Source organism: Macaca mulatta, chromosome 1 (assembly GCF_049350105.2).
Source record: "Macaca mulatta isolate MMU2019108-1 chromosome 1, T2T-MMU8v2.0, whole genome shotgun sequence".
Classification (NCBI taxonomy): Eukaryota; Metazoa; Chordata; class Mammalia; order Primates; family Cercopithecidae; genus Macaca; species Macaca mulatta.
This window is the reverse complement of record NC_133406.1, coordinates 175684825-175711629: the sequence shown is the minus strand read 5'-3', so window position 1 is coordinate 175711629 and position 26805 is coordinate 175684825. Positions and strand designations below refer to the sequence as shown.

Below are 26805 nucleotides of genomic sequence, written 5' to 3'. Positions count from 1 at the left end.
CCTTTTACTAGCCAGGCCACACTCTCTGGTGCAGGGTTACCCCACTCAGACAAGGTACTGTTTTCCAGTTTTCACAAAGACAACATATAGACTGGCAGCAGTCCTACGGAGGGTGAGTCTTATTGCTTAAGGCTGGGTCTCTCATACTGTGGGAGTCAAATGGCACAAAAGGCACTATTAAGAACACAATGTCCCTCCCAACCTGCCAGTGCCCCTGAAGCAGCCACTTGCAGTGAAAGTGTTCAATGCCATGAGATACTTATGATAATACAAAAATAGGGAGGGATAGCTGGTTCCCTCACTGCCACCTTTTAACTCAGACTAGTCTATCATATTGGCCTTGTCAGAGCAGAGAAGCCTGAAAGTTGGGACCTGAATAGATTAAGTTTCCATGCAATAAAAGGTGATGAGAAAGATTCCAGAACAAAGAACACTACCAGAAAAAGTAGGCTCAGGCTGGGGACCCCAAAATCACGCATTTCCCTGTCTCCCTGAAGCCAACTCTCACTGCACCTAGTAGATATACAAGAGTGCATTCATGTGCATACACACATGGACACACAAAACTAAAGAAAGGATGTCACTTGACTGCACAGCTTCCTGCCCCCTCCAGAAGTCCTAACTGCTCAGCAGACAAAAACAGCTTAGAGGAGCATGTGAAAGATTTGGATTTTCAAGCTATGTTCTGAGCAACCAAAAGGTTCTGAGTGCTATAAAACTCTGCAAAAAAATTTATTCAATTTTGTTTTTAAGATAATATATTAATGATTTTAGAGATTATAATAAACTTCTACAGATTCAAATTTTATTGGAAATTTTAGTCCACTGATGACAAATGTGTTCACATTATCTTTCTGTAGACCTCAGAATAAAGCTGCCCTTGCCAATTCTAAGCTTATATTAGTATCTTATAAATATATCACTGATTCTGAAGGAAACTGGAACTCTCTTTTTAAAAATTCAGGCCTGTACTTGTCTGGTGCCTTAAAATTGTTCAAGCAAGTATACTGCTATAGCACACCTGCAGTATGTTCAGTTAAATGCCAGGTAAATCTCAGGCACATCTGCTGGCTCATGCTCTTATCACATGGGAATAGTCAGTTATACAAAAACAAATGAATTCATAACAGGCTGCATTGTAATAAAAAGAGTAAGCACACATTATCATCTGTCTTGCAGATTGTAATAAAGAATGAAAGTATTTGTTAAACAGTGTGATTCTCCTTGGAGACCAAAGTTCCCCCTATTCATCTTTCAGGCTTCTGGATCAATTTAATTAAAGAGTATCCTGAAATTGCAAGGTATTAGTAAACTATTTTTATCTACACTTACTTATCCATGCAAATCAGACTTTTCTATACTGCAAACGAAATTAAAACCAGATGGAACCTGGATAATGAAACTGGCATTTGACTGGGGACTGCCACTCAGAACCCAAGTTAAAATTCAGTGCTCACTAAAGCAGCTTCATTGTTCTCTTGACTTCACCATAAGTAAATGGATGATTCTTGTAAGTTATGATACCTACAAGTCTAAACTTATAAAATTAATTTCTTGTAAGTCTATTTATGGTAAGTAAATGGATGATTCTTGTAAGTTATGATGCCTACAAGTCTGAACTTATAAAATTAATCTCTTGCAAAAAGACCAAAGCTGGAGGCATCACGCTACCTGACTTCAAACTATCCTACAAGGCTAGAGTAACCAAAACAGCATGGTACTGGTACCAAAACAGACATATAGACCAGTGAAACAGAACAAAGGCCTCAGAAATAACACCACACATCTACAACCATCTGATCTTTGACAAACCTGACCAAAACAAGCAATGGGGAAAGGATTCCCTATTTAATAAATGGTGTTGGGAAAACTGACTAGCCATATGCAGAAAACTGAAACTGGCCCCCTTCCTTACACCTTATACAAAAATTAACTCAAAATGGATTAAAGACTTAAACGTAAGACCTAAAACCATAATCAGGACATAGGCATGGGTAAAGACTTCATGACTAAAACACCAAAAGCAATGGCAACAAAAGCCAAAATTGACAAATGGGATCTCATTAAACTAAAGAGCTTGTGCACAGCAAAAGAAACTATCATCAGAGTGAACAGGCAACCTACAGAATAGGAGAAAAATTTTGCAATCTATCCATCTAACAAAGGGCTAATATCCAGAATCTACAAAGAACTTAAACAAATTTACAAGAAAAAAAACAACCCCATCAAACGGGGAGAAGGATACGAACAGACACTTCTCAAAAGAAGACATTTATGTGGCCAACAAACATAGGGAAAAAAACTCATCGTCACTGGTCATTAGAGAAACACAAATCAAAACCACAATGAGATACCATCTTACGCAAGTCAGAATGGCGATCATTAAAAAGTCAGGAAACAACAGATGCTAGAGAGGATGTGAGAAATAGGAACGCTTTACACTGCTGGTGGGAGCGTAAATTAGTTCAACCATTATGGAAGACAGTGTGGCAATTCCTCAAGGATCTGGAACCAGAAATACCATTTGACCCAGCAATCCCATGACTGGGTATATGCCCCAATGATTATAAATCATTCTACTATAAAGACACATGCAAACATATGTTTACTGCAGCACTGTTCACAATAACAAATACTTGGATCCAACCCAAATGCCCATCAATGATAGAATGGATAAAGAAAATGTGGCACATATACACCATGGAATACTATGCAGCCACAAAAAAGGATGAGTTCATGTCTTTTGCAGGGACATGGATGAAGCTGGAAACCATCATTCTCAGCAAACTAACACAGGAACCAAAAACCAAACACTGCATGTTCTCACTCGTAAGTGGGAGTTGAAAAATGAGAACACATGGACACAGGGAGGAGAACATCACACACTGGGGCCTGTCAGGGAGTGGGGGGATAGGGGAGGGATGGCATTAGGAGAAATAACTAATGTAGATGACAGGTTGATGGGTGCAGCAAACCACCATGGCACGTGTATACCTATGTAACAAACCTTCACGTTCTGCACATGTATCCCAGAACTTAAAGCATAATAAATAAACAAACAAACAAACAAACTCTTTAGTACACTGAGATTTCATGTGGGACTTGATATGAAATAGGGTTCCTCAGTTTTCAAAGAGTCAAAACCACCATGCTGGATTCCCTCAAAGACCTCTTCATGTTCTAATATTCAGAGGAAGCAAATTCTAAGTACACTTGGATTACCTGCTCATCCTTGTTCAACTGCACTCCACACAGTCTACAACTCCCATAAGACAGGAGGGCCATTCCCATCGAAAGTAAGGTTTCATCTACCATGGGCAGGTGGTAGCTGTCCACGCTGCGTGCCAGTCATCCAAGTCCCCACCACCCCTGGCAATAGGGTGAAAACTTCAGCCCTCCCCAACCACGGCAGCCGGACACCCAGCATTTGGCACAAGGCTGACTGGTTGTGCTTCCCATGATCCGGAGATATCACCTCTAGGAGCTCAGACCAGCATTCAGAGGCCTCAACCTTCGGGGTAAAGGAGGCAATCCTTTTGTGTACAGGCTACTCCCTCTCTCCTACTCTCCCATCTCTGCCTATCAAAACTCTGTTATTTAATGGTAAATTGTTACAAAATTACAAACTATCAGGAGGCACTCTGGTAAGCGAATAAAAAGAGCCAAAAAATAGGAACCCATGTGACTCTCAGAAATGTATCCTAAGAATACATAATGTACACACACAGAGATCTAGCTATACAGCTATTAATCCAAGTGTTGTTCATAACAGCAAAAAACTGAAAAAAACCTAAATGTATTTTTTAAATGGATATTGTCTCTAAAAAAGGAGGTGGGGTAATAGCCAATCAACAAAGTGCCCACAATATCTTTAACAACAATAATAGCTATATGTTAGACTACTTACCGTATAACTGGATCCTCTAATAAGGTTCTTTACATCTCATTTAATGGTCACACCAACGCTGTGAGGTAGACATCATGGCACTTTAGAAATAAGAAATCTGGGCCAGGCGTGGTGGCTCATGCCTGTAATCCCAGAACTTTGGGGGGCTGAGGTGGAGGGATTACGAAGTCAGGAGATTGAGACCAGCCTGCCCAACATGGTGAAACCCCATCTTTACTAAAAATACAAAAATTACATGGGTGTGGTAGCGCATGCCTGTAATCCCAGCTACTTGGGAGGTTGAGGCAGAAGAATCACTTGAACCAGGGAGTCGGAGGTTGCAGTGAACCGAGATTGCACCACTGTACAACAGCCTGGCAACAGAGCGAGACTCTGTCTCAAAACAATAAATAAATAAATAAGAAATTTGAGATTCATAAAAGTAGTAATTAACCAAAGGTAATCTAGCTAGTAAGTGTCAAGGTTGGGTTCAAACCTAACTCACTCACCCACTCTTGCATCCAACAAACATTTATTAAGCATTTACTGCGTCAGCATGATGTACATCATGCTTTGTTGCTGGGGCTTTCTTTTAATTTTCATTTTGAAATAATTTTAGGTTTACACAAGACCTGCAAAGATAGTACAGAGAATTCCCACATACCTTCACTCAGCTACTCCTAACACTAATGCTATGGTTCTTTTTTTTAAATTGATAAACTGCAATAATCATTCATTTCACCATCAAATAATCGAGAGGGCACTAGGTAGTTCCGGTTGGCACCCGCCTCTGCCTGGGACTGCCCACAATCTCTGTTCCCCACTGACATCTGACTCTGCACTGCCCTCCCAACGCCACCATCCCAAAGGTCAGACAAGGGAATTAAGAAAATTACCATGAATCAAAGGTTTTTTCTCCCAGTAAGAATTAAGCCACTGCTAATGGGAAGTAAAGCCATGGAAAGAATTATACTTTTAAAACAAGTACGGAACCTCTGAGAAATCTCAAATAGGAAAGAACAGTAATAATGAGAAAAAATAATAAATACAATTAAACACTACACCAGTGTTAGTTATATGTGCCAGGCATCATGCCAAACGCTTTATATTCATTGAATCCTGAACATCTCATAAGGTGGATACCACTGTTATCGCCATTTACAGATGAGCAAAACAAGGTACAAAGAAGTTAAGTTTTACTCAAAGTTCCACAGCTCATAAAAACACTTCCCTTTCCAGGGAAGAAAAGAGAACACAAGGCTCCCACCCCTCTGTTTTGAACTTCGAAGCTATTTTTAACAACAATGGCCACCATCCAGACATCAGATGTGACCAATCTCCAGCTCAGCGAAACTATTCATGAGTGCAGCATTTTTCAGCCCTTGAGTAGTCTCTGCCTAAGTGACGTATCCCTCTGTTGTACATGTTTCCAAGCAAGTGGCGAAATTTCGGAGGGACTTGCACAACACTGCCAAAAAGCAGGATTCCAAAAGGCCTTTCACACTTGTTTTCACAATGCCCCAAGACTACCTGCCTCTCGTCTGCACCGCCCCCTCAGCAATCTCTGCAATGGGCTGATGCCTGCTCCTCAACGGAAATTATTCAAAGGACACATCAGATGCCCTTCTCATGCTGTACTACACTGACTGTCTCTACAAAATTGTGGTGCCAGAATTCACTTCAAAGGATCTGCATGTCTCTGACTACATGGCAAAGATGTAGGGTATAAAAAGGGAATCGTCTATTTCTGGCACCACAAAATGCAATCTATTTGCCTCACCAAGCACGCTGCTGCTCTAAAGAAAGTTTTTGCTTTCAAAGAATCCTGGGTTTGCCTTTAAATTCACATTGTTTCATACTGAAGTGACTAACTTTGAATCATTCAAAATCGCTGTGGCCTTAGAATTTTCAGGCACTACAGAATATACTATATAAATATGAGTATTCTCAAGCAATACACACTAAAAGACGCAGAGCCAATGGCCTAACCCATGTCCACCTCTGGAATTTGGGAGCTGATAGAAAGTGACCCAGCACCACTAGAAGCACAAAGTAGAAGGAAAGATAAATGCTGGCCAAAATGCAGGAAGGGACAGGGTATCTTAGGAAGCTGGAAAACATGGAGAGAGGTAAAAGGACCACAAGCAGCCCCTGTTCCTGGTCACCAATTGGGATCAATGGAGGAGAGCTTCAGTGGGATCCCAGGAGACATCTCTCAAATGACCTCCAGCTCCAGTCCTGGGAAACTTGCTCAACAAATGATGCAATAAATAACACAAAGGAACAACATATGAAGCTGCTTTTTATTTTTAAGGCTATAAGAACCTCTTGTCATAGCTCTGAGAAGGGGAGACAGAAGGCTGGAGGCAGCCACACAAAGGAACCAGGCAGTGAAGAGCAGGGTCCGTTTCCTAAGGGGGAGACCTGGCATGACTGCGAGCAGAGGTTGTAGTAACTCAGCAGGATGAATCCACAAAGCAGTAAAGAAAAACAATAGTGAAGGGAGAGCTTGACAGCCATTACGAAATGAGAGGGGTGAGAAGCTCGGGTTGTGGACCCACAAGAGTGCCCCCTCAACCTTGACTGTTCCCAAGGCTCTGTCCACCTGTGTTCTTTGAAAACCTTCCAGTAGATTACTGGACCTACAGAGTTCTGGTTCATCCTCTCCAAGTCCAGGTCAGATGCCTCGCCTTTCCGGTGAAGTCCTGTGGACTCCAAATGTAGTCACGGTCTCTTCTCTGTGCCGCCACAGTACTCTGTTAAACACATTAATTACAACCTTAGCTTACATTGTATTGTAAATGTCACCTACCAGACTACCCTGGCGGCTGTGATTATATTTTACTCATTTGTATTTCTCACAGTCAGTGCCTAGAACATAGTCGGTGCTCATCAGATGAATGAATGTCCACTAGTAGGACCCTCTAGTGTTCCTAAGGCCACAGCAGTTTTCAGGAAGATTCATGATCAACTTATAAAACCAATTTACTTGAGGACCAATCTATTTCTAGCTGTGGGGATATGCACCACTACTCTCCCTGCTCCCTCTGAAATAGGAACGAGGAAGCTTCTCCCTTGATTCCATTCTAGCCATGGGAACATTCCATTTATTGTGCCATACATGGTGCACAATAAATCCAGGAATGCTAGAGTGCAACCTGACAGGATCCAGTAGGAACATCTTAGAAAAGACCTGTGTGTATCTCAACACCTAGGACAGCTGCCCCAGAAACAGACGGTCCAGGGACACACCCTTGCCCCTCCCCATTTCACAAACTCATGGCTAGAATGGAATCTAGAACAAGAATGCAGATGCATCGGACATCCTTGGGGATGACCTTGCCAAACAAATTAAACTACTTCCAATCTCACATCCACCAGATCAAAACCTAAACTAGGATCAAAATCACTCATTCATACTGGGAGGGTATTAAAATAAATATTTCTGACCCTTTCCCTCCTCCACCCATCAGATGATGAAACAAGAAAGACCAATCATAATTCTTTTTTTTTTTTTTTGAGACAGAGTTTCGCTCTTGTTGCCCAGGCTGGAGTGCAATGGCATGATCTCGGCTAACTGCAACCTCCGCCTCCCAGGTTCAAGTAATTCTCCTGCCTCAGCCTCCTGAGTAGCTGGGATTACAGGTGCGTGCCACCACGCCCAGCTAATTTTTGTATTTTTTAGTAGAGATGGGGTTTCACCATGTTGGTCAGGCTGGTCTCGAACTCCTGACCTCATGATCCGCCTGCCTCAGCCTCCCAAAGTGCTGAGATTACAGGTGTGAGCCACCACGCCCAGCCCATAATTCATTTTTAAACCAACTCTCCAACAACCTGTCCTCTTTCCTCCTACTCAGACTGAATGAGAAGTCTAGTCTTGGCAGTCCCTTGATGTTTATCCAGCCTTTCCGGCTGTGACAGAATACTTGATGCGCTACCACAGAATTGCTTGCAACACTGACAGGTCATCTCCAATGCTAAGAGAGAAGAAGAGGGAAAGCCCCTGGAGAGCCACCATATTGAGTCTTCACAATTTCATCTAGTGGACTGTGGAGCCATAAATGGTGCACAATAAATCCAGGAATGCTAGAGTGCAACCTGACAGGATCCAGTAGGAACATCTTAGAAAAGACCTGTGTGTATCTCAACACCTAGGACAGCTGCCCCAGAAACAGACGGTCCAGGGACACACCCTTGCCCCTCCCCATTTCACAAAGTTCCCATGGGGCCTTGTCTCCTAGTCTCTAGCCTTACTCCAGTGTCAATATGGGATCCAGCAGGAAGAGGCCAATGTGCAATTACTAAATAACACTCCCTCATTGACTGAGTTGCCTATTCTCCTTCCAGGCTCAAGATCAGAGATTAAGCAACAGAGGAGAGGTAGGAGTTTATCAGAGAATCGGAATTTCAAGGTTGGAATGGACTCTACAAAACATTTACCCTTCTCCTCCATGGCAATAACTATCCATACTTTCATTATTAGGCCTGATAAACCTCTACATTTACTCTCAGCTCCACAGGCCCATGGATGGTCTTTAAGAGTATTTGGTATTTAAGATAAGAATACAAATTTGACACAGTGCACCCTCCAATGCAAAGTAGGAATTGGTGGGCACCCTGAAAGAAGTATCCTTGTTAAATCTCTAAGACTGGACCTACAGAGTTCTGGTTCATCCTCTCAAAGTCCAGGTCAGATGCCTCGCCTTTCCGGTGAAGTCCTGTGGACTCCAAATGTAGTCACTCTCTTCTCTGTGCCGCTACAGTACTTTGTTAAACACATTAATTACAACCTTAGCTTACATTGTATTATAAATGTCACCCACCAGACTACCCTGGTGGCTGTGATTATATTTTACTCATCTGTATTTCTCACAGTCAGTGCCTAGAACATAGTCGGTGCTCATCAGATGAATGAATGTCCACTAGTAGGACCCTCTAGTGTTCCTAAGGCCACAGCAGTTTTCAGGAAGATTCATGATCAACTTATAAAACAAATTTACTTGAGGACCAATCTATCTCTAGCTGTATTTCTCTTGTATTGTGGAAGAATTAATTCATTCTTGGGGAAATCCAGTTATTTCTTCCATGAATACAAAGACAGGTACCTTATGTCACTCACCCATCACCTGTCTAGACACCCAGGACTTTCACAAGTATGACTGGAGAGGTGAGGTCAAACACAAGAGCTGAGAAACAGCGCAGCCCTGTGACCAGCAGCCAGGGTGCGAGCCCAGCTCTACCACTCACTAGCTCTGTGATCCTAAAAAGCGGGAAAACACTAGGATCTACCTATCTCATTTGCTTGTAAAAAGATTAAGTTAGTTAATCTACTTAGAATACCGTAAGTGCTATATTTCTTCCATAAATCAAGAGGCTGAGCCAACGTTTCTTTGAAACATGCTATCCCACGTTTGTGAGAATTTCCAGTGTGATAGCAGAAAACAGTAGGTTGCACCATATGAAACTGCCAACATTTGACCATTTTTATATACAAAAATGGCAATTTTATATGAATAAATCAAATATATATGAAAAAGAATACAAAGCAGCACATTTTAAATCATCCTAAATGTTTAAAGCTTAGGTCTTTTACAGAAAATATTTCAAATGACTGTTTAAAAACAAAAAAAAAAGGACCAACTGTCTGTATGGGGCTAATCCTCCCCACCCCACCCCCAGTTTGGTCTATAGGACCTCATATAGACTGAGCAACTTTGGCTATTTGGGTAGCTGATCCACTGCCAAGATGAATCCCAGCCACCACCTGTTACTTTGACAACTCTAGCTTCAGGGCTACCAGGACCATTTGCAAAACTTACACCCACAGAAAACTCAAAGGCTCCAGAGACACAAGCCCCAACCCCCAGAGAGCGCCACAGCATTCTTCTCCTTCTAGTAGTAATTTGGCTTCCAAGAAAATCATCTCATGCTCAGGCCACAGTCAGAGTCCTGACCAGCACCATAGAAATTTCAGCCATTATTCTAGTTGTATGGAGTCATTCAAAATATTAGTTCCGAAAGAAGTTTCAGAGGCCCAATGCCGAACATCTTTTACCTTTGCTAATTTTTCCATAAATTGAAAGCCTTTCTAGAAAGAAAGGAGCATATCACTGTTAAAGTTCAATTATACAACACAGACCCTCTCTGGGTTATATTTGTAACTTCCTGTCCATCTATAATTATTTCAAAATAAAGTGTCTAAATAGGCTTTAGTGGAACATTGATTAGTAACTGAAAACCAAAGCAGACTTAGTTGATCACAGAATGACAGAAAAAAAAAAAAAACCTGGAAAATGTTGACCTCATTATTTCAGTTTTTCAGACATATCCTTAATGCTGGGTCAAACTGATCCACCTACAATTCAACTGAACATTTGTTATTCTACATTGGAACAAGGAAACTCATCCATTGATCACTCCAACATTGTCTGAGATACACTAAATTATTCTCACTGTAAAAGTTTCTTGAACAGAAAATGTCAAAATCTTTTTTTTTTTTCCCCCGAGACAGAGTCTCACTCTGTCGCCCAGGCTGGAGTACAGTGGTGCAATCTCGGCTCACTGAAAGCTCCGCCTCCCGGGTTCACACCATTCTTCTGCCTCAGCCTCCCAAGTAGCTAGGACTACAGGCACCCAGCCACAATGCCTGGCTAATTTTTTGTATTTTTTTGTAGAGATGGGGTTTCACTGTGTTAGCCAGAATGGTCTTGATCTCCTGACCTCGTGATCCCCCCACCTCGGCCTCCCAAAGGAGAATGTCAAAATCTTTAATGCTAAGAAAGAATATGATTTCATGGCTGAAAAAAAAAAGTTATTTTCTTAAAAAGTTCAATTATACTAAGATATAAAAAAATACTCTTTAGTAAAGGACAACTTTGATGAAACCTTTTAGATGTACTGTGTGATTTTATGTCTTCAGTCCACTACAACAGAAAGGTTCTTTTCAATGACTCCCCCAGTAATAATAGGATAGTAGCAGAACCTTTCTGGCCTATAAACTAAGCCTAGTTAGGAAACAATATCCAGAAGCATTTATACTTGTCTGAACTCTTGATTCCATGTTATTACATGAACTAAGTGAAGACCTGAACCAAGATCATCAGACTTCTATTAAGGCACACAGATGATCTGACTGTCTCGGGCTTAATGGTCATATTTCAGCTTCATTTTATTGCTCCGCTTCCCTTGACACCAGAACTATTTATCTCCTCTACTTCTCAACACTAATAACATTTATAAATCCCAAGAACAGTATTCACTGTAAATCAAACTAGTAAGTAAACTCATTCTCCAACACCAAACCACACACTTTCATGTTTCTCAACTAAAAGTAGAGTTCATTACAAAAGAAACTGAGAAACACCTCCTCATGAAGTCTCTCTTAATATTTTATGTCTACATAAGGATATGATGTGGGTAGCGGTAGATGGCAGCACCACAGTGTCTCAGGATCTGTTTTCTAGTGCCCCCCCAAAACAGAATCACAGGTCTCTGCCCTCCCCTGGCATTCTTAATATTATAATTAATAGTTAATAATTAAAATACTTAATTAACTAAACTAAACTGAAGATCCATCTAGCATTTTTTTCTTTTCTTTTCTCTTGAGACAGGGTCTCACTTTGTTGTTCAGGCTGGAGTGCAATGGCAGGACCATGGCTCACTGCTGCCTTGAACTCCTGGGCTCAAGCAATCTTTTCATAGGACTTGTTGGAGCAACTGTGTTTGGAGAGCTATCTGAAAGACAATAACATTTTTCCCTGAAGACATTCTTGCCCCCAGGGCACACTTTTCTGGCTGCCATCAACCCTGCTGCCTAGATTCAATGAAATGGGGATGTCAGATGATTCTGTGAGCAACAGATCTAGGCATGAATGTATACACATAAGCACAACTCATACCTCTAAGGGTGACCATACAGCTAGGAACAGCAAATGGCAGATTACCACGCATAACACAGGACAAGGGAAGAAGTTCAAACATCTACTCAGCACCTACTCCAATACATTCACACAAGTTCACAACAGTTTCACAGTTTGCAGAATTTTGGAGTCACTAGTTTGTAGTAAGCGGAGAGCATGGCTTAGTGGTAAAACGCATGAGCTCTGAAGTCAGAAAAGACTTACTCATTTATAAAATAAGGTATTTAATTTCTCCAAATATTGGTTTCTTCATCTTTAAACGGGATAATACCATCTATCACAAAAGGGTCGTTCAAGGATTAAATTAGGTATATACTAGGACCTGGGCACATAGGAGACACATAATTTATAAGATCCTAGTCATGGATATAATTCCTAAATAAGGCTTAAAAAAACTCACAGAAAACCACATGGTTTCATTCTGCACTCTGAAATCCAGCTGGCATTATGCCACTAGTGTACATGTGCTACATAAGTCAATAAAAGTTGGAACCCAGAGACGAAATAAGCAAATAACTACTTAGACTGTATGTCCCCCAACTGGGTGGCTCAATACTATTCCTTCATAAATAAAGACCAGGATGCAAATATGCTCCTGTGTTGTAACAGTGCTAAGTTTCATTGTTTTGGAACACACATAAAATATGAGTTCTCCAAAGTAAATGCTGCTGAATTTCATACAAATATTCACGAACATTACATGTTGCCAGGCCTTCTCACTTAGAGCTGTGTATAAAATACAAGTAACTAGATGTCAAAAAATCTATAAATTCTATGAGAGCAAGCCCTACACACAGGCATACTGGTAGCTTCAAGGAGAGAAAACGGTGAAGTTGACAGAAAAACAACAGAAAGCACAATAAGAAGTCCAAAACTAGTTAGTGTGGAACAAATACACCATGTGTGTACGTGTGCATGCAAATACATATAACTCAACAGACCTGCAGGGAATCCCTATTGTAAAAGCCATCATTTACAGAAGCTCTAGCTTATACCAATTTCAATTTCTTTCTTTTTTTTTTTTTTTTTGAGACAAAGTATCACTCTGTCGCCCAGGGTGGAGTGCAGTGGCACAATCTCCACTCACTGCAACCTCCGCCTCTCAGGTTCAAGCCATTTTTCTGCCTCAGCCTCTCGATTAGCTGGGATTACAGGCGTGCGCCACCACACCTGGCTAATTTTTGTATTTTTAGTAGAGATGGGGTTTCACCATGTTGGCCAGGCTGGTCTCCAACTCTGGGGCTCAAGTGATCCACCCACCTCGGCCTCCCAAAGTGCTGGGGTTACAGGCATAAGCCACTGCACCTGGCCCAACTTCAATTTCTTAAAAAGTGAAGAAAATGAGGTTAAGAGAGGTTTACTGTTCATAAGCAACAGCGTCAGCAGGTGGTGAATTTAAACTCAGGTCTTTCTACTCCAATTTATGCTAGGCCCCATAAACACGGTGCTCAACACAAATTACACTTGTAACTGAACATGATTAATAAAGAGAAAATAAACTTTATTCAGTCACTTCAGTTCAAATACAGAAAAAATATATTTTCAGATTTTTTTCATTAAAGTAGTTAAAAGTTTTGGCCAGGCACAGTCAGTCACTCATGCTTGTAATGCCAGCATTTTGGGAGGTCGAGATGGGTGGACCACCTGAGGTCAGGAGTTCAAGACCTGAGTAACATGACAAAACCCCGTCTCTACTAAAAATACACAATTAGCTGGGTGTGGTGGCGCATACCTGTAATTCCAGCTACCTGGGAGGCTGAGGCAGGACAATCACCTGAACATGCAAGGCGAGGGTTGCGGTGAGCCAAGATTGTCCCATTGCACTCCAGCCTGGGCAACAGAGTGAGACTCCATGTCAAAAAATAATAATAACAAAAATAAAATAAAGTAGTTGAAGTTTTGTGGTCATTATAAGAATAAATTCTCACCATCTAGAAAACGGTTAACCCAAAATGATTTATCCCTAATGGTTCAAAAGGGCCAAGAATTTATTGTAACTTGCATCCACATCTGGGAAAAAAAAAAAAATTCATTCCTTAACTCTAGAGAAACACTTTTAAATAAAAAATGTGGCATCATGACTACAAACTCTTTCACTTGGGGCTTTCACTGGGACTTATCCAGTTATTATTCTGACAATAATCGGAAACGAAAAATAAAACAAAGATGATTTATCCTGACCAATCAAATATTTTAGGGACCAAAAAAAATAAGTGAATTAAGTCAACAATTATTTCAAATTTCCCATGGTTAGAATAAAAAGAATCAGCCTCCTTTTAGAGTCCTCTGCTCTGTCAGAGAAACTGGGGATGGAAACGGAGCCTCAGAGCTGTGATGTTACATTCAAACTCCCACAAATGGCCTTCATTTTGAAAATGAAGAAACCAAAGCTCGGTGCATGTCATGACTAAATGCGGGTCTCAAAATCAACTACTATCAGACTTTCAACATGAATCCAGTTACTTGACTCTCTAAGTTTAGTGGAAATGTCTAAATCTAAAGACTAAAGGAAGAGTCTGAGGGCAGGCCAGTATCCCCTGGGACTTTCGGGTGTTCTCTAGGAGAAGCAAGGAAGATTAGGCGGGTGTGGTTTACACTACAGATCCCCAAAGAAAGCCCTACGGACTGGAGCCCAGTCGGCCTGGAGCGACTGTGTAAGCTTGGTTGTTCCTGACAAATACAAGAACGATCCAGAATTAAATAAAATCCATGTCAAGATAAATAATTAAAACAGGCCCATTTTTATTATTTACAATTAGGTCCTATTTGACTATAGGAAATAACTCAAAAGTCAGTTTTTTTTTTCAGTTTTCCTAATTCTTTCAAAAGACAATATCTAATCTTTATTATATCAAGTTTTGACTACGGTTATAGTTCCTCAGGAACATCCGGGCTCTCCTAATGAGTAGCATTATAAACACTACTTCCCATATAAAGGTTCAGAGTTGACACCTATTACCTCATTAGATGACCATAACACCCTGATTGGTGGTCAGGTGTGATTTCCCAGAAGAAACCAAGTCTAAGAAGAGGTTAGACCACCTCCTCCATGTCTCACTGGCATCAACTGCCTGAAGACAGTCTAGGGCTAGGACCTTGTGACTCTAATGCCCTTTTTATAGTTTTAGTGTAAATTTTCAAATGTGTTTAAAAAAAAAAAAGCAATTTGTAAAAACATGGATTTCAAGTTGGTGGGGAGATAATAACTTTTTGTGGTAGGACAATTGGATAGTCAGAGAAAATAATAAAATTAGAATCCATCTTACATCATAGACTAAAATAAACATCCTATCATTTCAAATGACAAATATACCAAATATTAAGTTTAAGAGTTGAATATTTGTAGAATTAGAGGCATCAAAAGATCTCTCAAACATGACACCAGAAGCAAAAGCCTTTATTAAGAAATGTGTGATAGATTTGAGTTCATGAAAATATAAAACTCCTATAACAAAAGGTCTTAATATGTAAGTAAACTTGAGGAAAAATATCTGTACAGTGGCATGATCTCGGCTCACTACAACCTCCACCTCCAGGGTTCAAGCCATCCTCTGGCCTCAGCCTCGTGAGGAGCTGGGATACTCCTGAGTACAGGTGCCTGCCACCACACCCAGCTAATTTGTGACAGAAAGCTAATATCCTTAACACATGTAGCTTTAATAAATACAAAAGACAAACACACCAATAATAAAATGAGCGAAGGGCTTGACTAGGCAATCCACATCAAAAAAATGAGTTCTCAAACTTGAAAAAAAAAGTTTAAATGTACCAGTAATTAAATATCTGCAGAGTAAAAGATAGATTTATCACTTTTTACTAATAAATTGGAAAATTTTTAAAAATTACTATATCCACAAATTGAGTATGATGACAATAGTTCTCTCATTTAGGAATATAAATAAATGTCACTTTTGGAGAGCAACGTGTATATGTCTTTTGACCTAGAAGTTCTAATTCCTGTAGGTTATTGTTTGCTAATTCTAGAAATGTACTCTAAGCAAACAATAATAACATACAAGATTTAGCCAGAAGGATTTTCATCATAGGGTTGCTGACTAATAAGACAAACATAAATGTTCATCCAGGAACAGAGAACCATGGTGAAGCCATCCAATAGAAATCTACACAAAAACATGTGCATGTGTTGGGGGTGGGGGGGATATCATTACTGAAGGATGTTACAATAGTCATGATACACTAGCAAATGGAAAAAAAGTTTATGAAACATTATGCAGTATATAATCACCATTTTTGTTGGGGATACACACACATGATTGAGATGATATTCATGAAAACATTAACAATGGTTGTGAGAGTCCGAGTAGTTTTTGTCTTTTCTCTGGATTCTAAACCTTCAATAAATAGGAATAACTTTTATACAAAGTTGTGAAATTTAAAAAAAAACAAAACAAAAACTTCCAAGGAAGGGAGGCAGGAGCCAATACTGCTTTAATGCACAGAGCAACTGATTCTCCCCCAGAAGCACTCAGGCTCACAACACACCCAGTCATTCCATCCTCAGGTCCTGAGATAGGAACAGGAGCACATCAGGATGGGCAGAACCCCTAGTCGCATGTCACACTACAATCTCAAACCCTGGCACCTGCTTGGAAAGCATTCCAACAGTCCACTGGCCCTTAAGGAATCGCCTGCACTTGTCAGTTCTCTCCATGTTAACAAGATGGCAGCTCAAAAGAAGGTATACAGCAAGGGGTAAGACGTGTCTGCAATGCACAAAAATATGTAAATCTCAAGGCATGGGAAAAGGTACTAACCCCATGGGGAGCAATTGAGAATATTAATAAAAATTATTTATGCAATTATCTTTTAACCCAGCAATTCCACTTCTGGGAATTTATCTGACCTTCGACATACAAAGTTACACAAATAGCACTATTTACAACAGCAAAAGTGCAGAAGCAAATAAAATGTCCCTTATGTGGGAACTGGTTAAATCAATCATGGTCTATTTACACGAGAAAATACTTGATGTACTAATAAGGAAAGAGAGGAGGATATAGGGAAAAATGAAAAAAGCAAAGTGTGGAACAGTATACAGTATATATTTACCTTATGTACAATAAAACAAGAATAAGAATATATACTTACATTAATAGGTCCTAGAGATGAAAAGAGCACTTAAGGAAACAGGGAACGAAGTTGATAGACAAACAAAAATGGGAGCAAGCCTTCTCAATTTGTACCCTGTTATACTTGTTTGCTTTCTTTCTTTTTTTTTTTTTTCTTTGACAGAGTCTTGCTCTGTTGCCCAGGCTGGAGTGCAGTGGCATGATCTCGGCTCACTACAACCTCCACCTCCAGGGTTCAAGCCATCCTCTGGCCTCAGCCTCCTGAGTAGCTGGGATACTCCTGAGTACAGGTGCCTGCCACCATACCCAGCTAATTTTTGTATTTTTAGTACGGATAAGGTTTCACCATGTTGGCCAGGCTGGTCTCGAACTCCTGACCTCAAGTGATCCACCTGCCTTGGCCTTCCAAAGTGCTGGGATTACAGGCATGAGCCATGGCACCTGGCCCTGGTTTGCTTTCTGAACCATGTAAATACAGTACCCACGCCAAACAAAATATCAACAATAATAGTAATAAAAATAAGAAAATGTAAAGTTTAAAAATGCTTGCCAAGAAAGCCTTGTTAAGAGTGAGATCTACCACCCACAGCGGGAGGAGCATCAGAGCTGAACAATACAGGGATCCTCACACAGTGATCCTCTTCTATTCCCCTGGAAGAAGACAGGAGAGAGGAAACCACTTCCCGACCACCTACCACTGGCTGTGTGTTCTGCACATGTTATCTCATTTAATAGTCTAATTAACCCTAGCAGGTATAACCAACCCCCTCTCTGCAAATAGGTAAATGGTGGCTGGCAAGGCTTTAGGTAACTTCCCCAAAGTCACAGGCCTACAATCAGACCTCATGCTCTTGTCTACTAAAACCTGCAAAGGTAAATATTTACACGTCATAGTAAAAACTAAAATCTTCTATGTCAGCCAGCTACCGATAATCATACTTACTTCCACAGTGTTCTCTAATGTTCTTTGTTTTCTAGATTTTGAGAGGTGCTTGTTGAATAAAGCAAACATTTTGCTGTTCTAAATTTTCCACTTACTGGGCACCAAAAAGAGTTAATTGTGGGCAGTTTTTAAGGAAAAAAAGATGAACATAGTTTTAAATGAGAGTTATCCAAAAAAGTGGCAGTTCACAAAACAACTGAAAGCAGGGTCTCAAAGAGATATTTGGAAACCGGTGTTCATAGAAGTATCATTTGCAACAGACAAAAGGTAGAAGCCCCCAAGCATCCAATAACAGATAAATGGATAAACAAAATGTTGTATATACATACAACGGAATATTATTCAGCCTTTAAAAGGAAGGAAATTCTATCATACACAAAAACATGGATAAACCTTGAGGACATTATGCTAAGTGAAATATGCCAGTCATAAAAGGACATTATGGACAATTCCACTTATAAGAAGTAGCTAAAGTAGTCAAATCCATGGATAGAAAAAGTAGAATGGTAGTTGGCAGGAGCTAGCAGGAAAAAGCGATGGGTAGTTATTATCTAATGGGTACAGAGTTTCAGTTTTGCAAGATGAAAAGAGTTCTGGAGATTAGTTATAAAACAACGTGAATGTACTTAATAGTACTGAACTGGAAACTTACAAATGGCTCACACGGTAAATTTTATGTTGTTTATTTTCTACAACGTAAAAAAAAAAAAAATTTTAACTGCCAGTTCAAGATATTACAGCTGACATCTGTTTTTATCTCTCTAGAAACTATCACAGTGTCCAACCTGACCCCCATCCATGCCTGCACTGTCCACCTTCCAGACCAAGGGGTGACACAAGCACAAGTCTTTCAGGGAGATTTGATAAACAGACATCATCTTGGGGCAGCCAATGTGTTCTCTATTCAGATCATGTGGATAAAACCTCATTGTGGCAGAAAATAAGACCAACGAACAGGAAGCAGAAATAGGCAGGATTCCTACTGAGAAGGAGAGTGCCTTTATATCCTTGGAGCCCATGAGCCTCTTAAGACATAGGCCAATAAATCCCTTTTTTTTAACTTAACCAAAAAATAATACAGATACCCAATAGAAAAGCAGTTTCACCGAACAACAGGTACCTGAACAAGAATTTTCTCACCACAGATTGTTTTGGAACTTTATCCGCAGTATCATACATCTCTACTAAAACAGTAGTACACAAGTCCAAAATTTAGGTAGTATAATTTCAAATTTAACATAACATTTCCAATTCAGCCAGAATACTCTTACACCTCTGAAGGGAACAATGAATTTTTCTATTTAAATCTATACTATGTAATATACAGAGGGAGAGATATACAATTCACAGAAAGTTTATACAGAAATAGATTTAGAAATACAAATGTTTCCAAATTACCTGAGGTATAATATAGAAGAGAGTGCCTAAATATTACCCTGAAATTGAGGTTTTGGGTGAAACATTCGAACAATTGAGTCCAAGAACAGGAGGGTAATACACAGAGATCCTTTATCTATGCCTTATTTGAAAAACTGAGATCTCTGATGCAATGCTCCATGTGCTATAGGTTGCCTTGGTTTGGTTCCCACTAATTACTGACCAGGCTTAAACTTATTAAATCCAAATCTCATCAATGAGTGATTACTGACTGTCTAGGTATACTGACTCTTGTACGAACCAAGACACATGGAGAAAGCAGCTCATATACAGAGCATGGTGCTAGGCTCTGCAGATTTTGTCTGACTTAATGCAAGCAAAAAGGATATCTAAAAAGCTATCATGACACATATTAATGTCAAACCAGTTTCTTATCTAGAATCTGAAAGACACAGCATAAAGCTGAACAGAGGTGCCCAAGGCAAAATCTTAAATGTGAACTGTGTTCCCCAAGGAGTGTAACTATAAGCTTGTTACAAGTTTTTGCAAAGATAAACTACCCTTGTTGATTTCACAGAAGCAGATCTGACCAATAAAATAACTTTCAAACACAAGGAATACTATCTGTGTGAAATCACTATAACCACTAATCAGCACGAGATGCTTGTTCTGAAATTGCTTTTGGGCTTCTCTCTTCATTATGAAAGATTAGCAGCCAGTAATTTAATCATAATGAGGGAAAAAAGAAGATTCTATTTTTCGTGGAAGGCTTTTCAACGCTCACTGCAACACACCTTGTAAAAACAAAATGACAAAGCTTATCTCTCCCACAGGATTATTTTCCAGCCATTTAACGTGGCTTCCACCTCACACCTCCAGAGTAAATCTTGGAATGTGGCAGCCTAGAATGTTAATGGTACTTGGATGGAAATCTAACTCTTAAAAATACTGCTCAGAATTCTTGCAGTCTCTAAGGCTGTATACTCACTAACGAATCTACAGAACTTAGTGTCCTAGAAGTAAGAGAGACCACAACATATTTAAGAACCAAAAACGGTCAGCAGGGCAGGAGTGCTGACTGCAAGAATGAGAATGGAAGGAAAGGAAGGCTGTGACCATGAGAGGCTCTTTATACCATGCTAAGGAGTTTGGATAGACTTAATCCTAACAGCAAAGGGCAGCTAGTGAAAGATTTTAAGCAAGGCAGTGATGTGTTCAGATTTGCATTATAGAATTGTTTATCCTGGCATCACAGAAAATATCCCCACTAAGCAGAAAAACACCAGTCATCAAAGTAGAATACATTTCCCAACTAACAAAAAGTTAAGCAAAAGGCAATACGTCACTGTCTTAGGGAAACCAGCTAACTTATGTGAATTTAACCTGACTGATGTAAAAGTCAAAGCCCCGCCCCTACTCCTATTAGTCATGCAAAAATGTACTGCATTTACTAGGGTATTTCATCAGCCTAGAAGTGACATAAAGTTTGTTTCCTTTATTATAACTAAGTTATACAAAAATAAAAATAAAAATCCTCACTACAACTTCACATTCAAGTGCACGTTCTGCACTTACAGAATATCATTTCCCAATGAGAAAAAGCATCAAAAGCAAATAAATTATTTTCATGTCATTTGAAGAAAACTGTATCTGCCTATGATAAGGAATTATAATGGTCAGTATTTGACATATTACTTGTCAGTGGGTTGCCTGTACAACAGTCAGGAAATTAGCAGCTTCCTGCCAATGTTTAAGGCCATTTGTGATTTAGGTTTCTCTTTAATTTTCCAGAATTACATACTAAAAGTCATAAAATCAGTTATAACCTTTGACACAGTAAATCTATGCATTCATCCTAATAAGCAATTAGTAGCAGAAAAATGATATTTGTGTGTTTTTAAAGGGTCCCTACAATATTCTGTAAAAATAGAAATAGCTTAAATATTCTATCATAGATTACTTAAGAAAAATAAAATACATTAACACAACTAAATACTACTTAACCATTCAAAAAATGATTATTACAAAGACTCTACGACAATAGAATAAAAAAGTTTAAGAAAAGAAGACAGGTATATGTATCCAGCAATGAAAATTACATAATACAGTACATATTTATACATTATTGATAAAGACTAGAAGAGAATAAGCAAAAACATAAAAGCTTAGTGTAGGAGTAAAAAATGTCAACATTAGGCCAGGCGTGGTGGCTCACACCTGTAATCTCAACACTCTGGGAGGCCAAGGCAGGCAGATCACAAGGTCAGGAGATCGAGACCATCCTGGCCAACATGGTGAAACCCCGTCTCTACTAAAGATACAAAAACTAGCTGGGCGTGGTGGCGCACACCTGTGGTCCCAGCTACTCTAGAGGCTGAGGCTGTGAAATCACTTGAACCCGGGAGGTGGAGGTTGCAGTGAGCCGAGATCGCGTCACCGCACTCCAACCTGGGCGACAGAGCAAGACTCTGTCTCAAAAAAAAAAAAAAAGTCAACATTAAAGAAAGTATTCTTATTAAATGCTTGCAGAATTATTATTACAATTTTAAAAAACTAGAACAAAGTTTTATTATTCTTAGGAACAAACTAATCGTAGGCTGATTAGTTTGAACAAACATCCACACAGATTTAGTGCTAGTCATCCAGCCAGCCCTTGGACTGAGCACTTAGAACACCTCACTCACTAAGTAGCCTGATCTCTCTTCTCTCATAAGACACTGCGCTTCAGAATCCCCATGGTAAGGGGTGGACCCTAGACAATCCTAATGTCTCTTAAATAACCTCTAAATCTTCTACCCATAGATATATCTCAACCTCCAGAGAAGTATTTGAACAAATGAGTATTTTATTTCCTAAATTCTCTATGTGACTACCTTCTGTACCATTTTATTGCTCAGTAACAAATCCAGCATGATGATGGATAAAAAAACAATCCCTAAAGCGGTGACCCAGACAGGTCTTAGGCAAGTCACTTAAAAGCTTTGATTCCTTTATTTCTCTGCAGTAAAATCAGAAGGAGGTATTCTCAGGTGACTTCAATTTCTTACACCTCTTAAAAGTATTACAAGATTTTATGACCATTGTGTGCTAATAACCCTTAAACAGTATTTACCAGACAATGCCTATAAACTCAGAACCAGAAATTCAGGTTCACGGTGGGCCTCTTCTTCATGACTTCTTAAAACCATTAGAGCTATCAATTCTAACCTGAGAAAAGTAAACAAGACTCTAAACCAAGAAGAAATTCGTTTGACTCTTTGCTTTCTTCCAATATTCAAAGCAATACCTGTGTACTCATAAGTGTCTGGCTCCCAAATATCTTTCAAAGTCTCAATTCGACCTAGCATAAGCAGTATTTTCATCAGACTGGCAACTGTGTGGCAGAATTCCTCTTTCAATGTTGCCTGATCCTTACTCCACTGATTTTTTTTAATTGAAATATATCAAGCATACAGAAAAGTATAAAGAACGATTGATCTTTAAAGAGGACTAAATAAGTCTCTTCTCAGGGTTCCCACTACTTGCCAAACACAATGGCAGTGGGTCAGTGTACAAAGGTCAGCCAACAGTGAGGACAGTTAACCAAGTAAGTGCAATAACGTATACATTCCAGAATATGTCGCTTCAGGCATGACACATAAGCCCTTAAAGCATACCAATGCAGGTAACACACTCAAATAAATACACTAGCAGCCCTTAGCTATAAATAAGTTCTGCCTTTTAAAGAATTCATTCCCAGTTGGTTGTTTGAAACTTGGCGCACATTTCCCCCAGACACACTGCAGTAAATGTGGTTAAGTTCCAAGCCAACACACAAAAGACCAATTTAACACATAAAGTATCTGAAACACTATACATTTGCCCTGCCAAAAGAGTAGGAAACATTACTGCAGCCAAAAAGAACCGTAAGTGATTTTGCCATCTCAAAAGCAGGAGTGTGAGGGAAAGCAGAGTGCAGGTTCAGAAGGGGTGCAGATGGAGTCTTGAGGCAGTGCCTGGAGGCCTTATGAAGGCAAGTGAGTTTAGGGATTGTGAAACCAAGGGCCAGGTTGGCTTTGATCAAATCTAGGTTCCTCCACTTAAAAGCCAGGTACTTTTAAATATTTTCAACCATTCTAAGGCTCAGTTTATTGATCTGAATTTCTGGCACAGAGTAAACATTCAATAAACAATTAGGCATTTTATATAGTTTTTTCATTTGCTTGAGACTGTATAGCTTTCCATTTTTCTTAATATAAGAGTATCCTTAACACCTGGCTGGGTTTATGAGTCATTATTAAAAAATGTTCAGTTTCCACCCAAAACAAAAACACTTTTTCAAAGTGTCTAGGCAAGAAATGTATAGGAAAAGGATCGATGAGAATGTACTGCACACTAGAACAAGACAGCCTCAATCAAAATGAAGCAACTAACACGGGACCAAAGACAGAAGAAAAAGGAGTCTTCCAGTAGCAGAAGATAAGAGGGAGATAGTAGGGAACTTCCAGATAACTTATGGGCTGTTTACACAGGGAGGAAAAGAGAAGAGGAACAGTAAATAATAGTGGTAAACTCCAACAGGGTATTGGTACAAATACAGACAAACACACACATACATACACACACATTCTCATTTAATTTTCACAATCCCATAAAGTAGGGGCCACTATTATCCTATTATCCTTTTACAGATGAGGAAACTGAGGCACAAAGAGCTTGAATAACTTGCCCACGATCATTCAGCTATGATTAATCATAAGCCATGATTCAAACATACAGACTGGTTGCAGATTTGGGAGTCTAAACCACTATCTTATTACGATGTTTCTGTAGTGGGAAGCCAACCATTTGCATAAGGAGGTTTCCTAAATCAGAGGTTTATAACCTGAATAATATTTACCTATAAAGTTACCACTTACAAAGATGTAAACATTATGTAACAATTTACAGATTTTCTGGCAATATTCAGTATCTGGGGTAGCAGAGGGTAACTTTCATTAAATGCTGCTGGATCCCAGGCACTGTCTGAAGCTATTTTGTAGGTTCTACCTCATTTAAGCTTCACAGAACTTCCTTTGTGACAGGTGCTATGAGGTCCATTTTACACTTGAGAAAAATTGAGGCTCAATTATGAGCCCAAAGTCACAGAGCTAGTAAGTGGCAGACGACAGCCTCGCATCAGCATTTCCTAGTTCCAAGTCCAGCACGCTTTTCATAACAGCACATCTGGTATGCTCAGACTCACACAGGTAAACACGGGATGTGTTATATAACAGCCAGGTAATATAAAGCAACAGTAAATCTCATCTGACTTAAAATGTCAAAAATAGCAATGCAACTTTTAAACTAAATATTTCACAAAAAATATACCAAACTTTCTTTAGGACAGCTAAATGAACCCAACTGCCCTGCCCCAAAACCTAAAAAACAATTCTTTTTTTATTTTTTGAGACAGTCTTGCTCTGTCCCCCAGGCTGTAGTGCAGTGGCACCATCTCAGCTCACTGCAACCTCCGCCTCCCAGGATCAAGCAATTCTCCTGCCTCAGCCTCCTGAGTAGCTGGGATTATAGGTGCGTGCTGCCACGCCCAGCTAATTTTTTTTTTTTTTTTTTTTTTTTTTGTATTTTTAGTAGAGATGGGGTTTCACCATGTTGGCCAGGCTGGTCTCGAACTCCTGACCTCAAGTGATCCGCCTGCCTTGTCCTCCCAATGTGCTGGGATTATATGCATGAGCCACCATGCCCGGCCTCAGGTCTTCTTTATATCTAACAATACCAAATACAATATTGTACAGACGCATCAAGGCACATCTCCAAGGACCTAAAACTGCTTCGAAAACACTAGGTTAGAAGAAGCAAGTTTCCTAGGTTCTCATTTTAAATACCAATGTCAGGAGAGAGAGAAAGAAAAGGACAAGTGACAATCCAGGAGAAAAAAGTCTCTCTGAAGAGTAGAATCATGTTTTGTTGTTGTTTACAATGCCAGAGCGCCTCAGATTTGAATTCTAGTTCTGCCATTTATTAGCTCTGTTTGCTCATCTGGAAAATGATGCCAATAAGATCCAAGTCTCTGGCTATTACAAAGATTAAATTAAATATCATAGGCAAAATACACAACCCAACAACCGACACAGTAAAAGCTTACTAATCAATAGTCTCACGCCCTTGCCTACTCTCCTCCCCATGTGGGATGATGTGTCACAAATCCCAAGACCTGGCAGGACATGACCTACCCCAAGCACGCATTAACTTTCAGACTACCAGATCCTTACAAGGTGTTTTGCTCATTTTCCACCAAACCCACATCATGATTCCCATATTAGCCCAAAGCCTTTTTGCCTGCTTTACATAGGATAAGTATCTGTTTTATTATCTTGTTGTCACCACAGGTTGGGGAAACCAAAGGGCAACTATTTATTATTCATATTTCTATTGCCCCTCTCCAAACAAAGGAGAGTTGAGGCTACCTATATAAATATAAAAGATCTAGACAACACAACCATCAATTAAAAGAAGGATTTAACACATGTGATAAGTAATCTGATGAGGAGACTGAGGCAGAGAGATTATTGTAAGAAAACTGGATAGCAACTAAAAACAGGCAAATAACTTATCTTTGAGCTTTCTAGCAAGGAAACACAATGAGTTACAGATCACTTTTTTTTCTTTTTTTCTTTATATAAAAGAAAACATATCAATTTTTTTCTTTGAGGAGAGAGATCAATAACTTGCCCGAATTTATTTATCTAAGCCACTGGCAGAGCCAACAAGTCTTCCAAAATACTTGATGATCCTTTACAAAACTGTACCACTTTATACAACAATCAAGGATGTAATTTGACCAAACTCCCTTCAGTAAAATGTTCCCACTTTGACTCTCCTGCAAATTTTGTACAATTTGAACAAGTGTACACAGGATTTGTGTTTATTCAATAAATAGCCGTGTGCCTACTGGGAAAGGCAACATTACGATGAAAGAGATGGTTCCTGCCCTCAAGGGCCTCGTGACTACATGGCGGAGATGTGTCTGCAAAAGAACTGAAGCACAAAGCGGAACATGACGTGCTGGAACGGAGGATTACACACCACCAGAGGACTATGTGAATACACACTGCTTGTTAGGGTAGGGAGGGGCAGAGGAAGAGACCAGGGACATCTGAAGGGGCCTTGAAAGCTATGGAATTCTGACAGATGGAGAGCATGAAGCATGGGAAAAGTGCATTAAACGAAGAAGAAGAACACAGAAAAGCATGGGAAACATTTGGGACCTGAAAGCAAAATAATGAACAATCTGTTTTGGGGCAGTGTAGCAGGAGAGAAACAGGAGAGTATGCTAGAAAGTTAAATTGAGGTTTTAGCACAAGGAATCTTTACTATCAGACTAAGGTGGAGCTTGGATTGTTTTCTACAGGCAATAGGGGCTTCTACAGGCTTGTGATCAGGAGTCAGACACAGAAAGATAAATACCACATACGCTCCCTTATAAGTGGGAGCTAAATAATGTGTGCACATGGACACAGAGTGAGCAATGATAGATCACCCAGGTAAAGAAAGCCAAAGGAGGCCAGGCACAGTGGCTCAAGCCTGTAATCCCAGCACTTTGGGAGGCCG

At 39.8% G+C, this 26805-nt stretch overlaps 1 protein-coding gene across 10 annotated transcripts in view; it reads right to left on the bottom strand.

The window, feature by feature from the left end:
* The window catches only part of JAK1 (Janus kinase 1), a 130884-nt gene that overhangs the window by 93443 nt on the left and 10636 nt on the right, over positions 1-26805 (bottom strand). For 3 of the 10 annotated variants that reach the window (XM_077997875.1, XM_077997883.1, XM_077998188.1), the window contains exon 2: positions 6533-6642. In XM_077997875.1, the coding sequence (XP_077854001.1) occupies positions 6533-6547 (15 nt within the window). In that variant the 5' untranslated portion in view covers positions 6548-6642. 10 annotated transcript variants of the gene reach the window in all.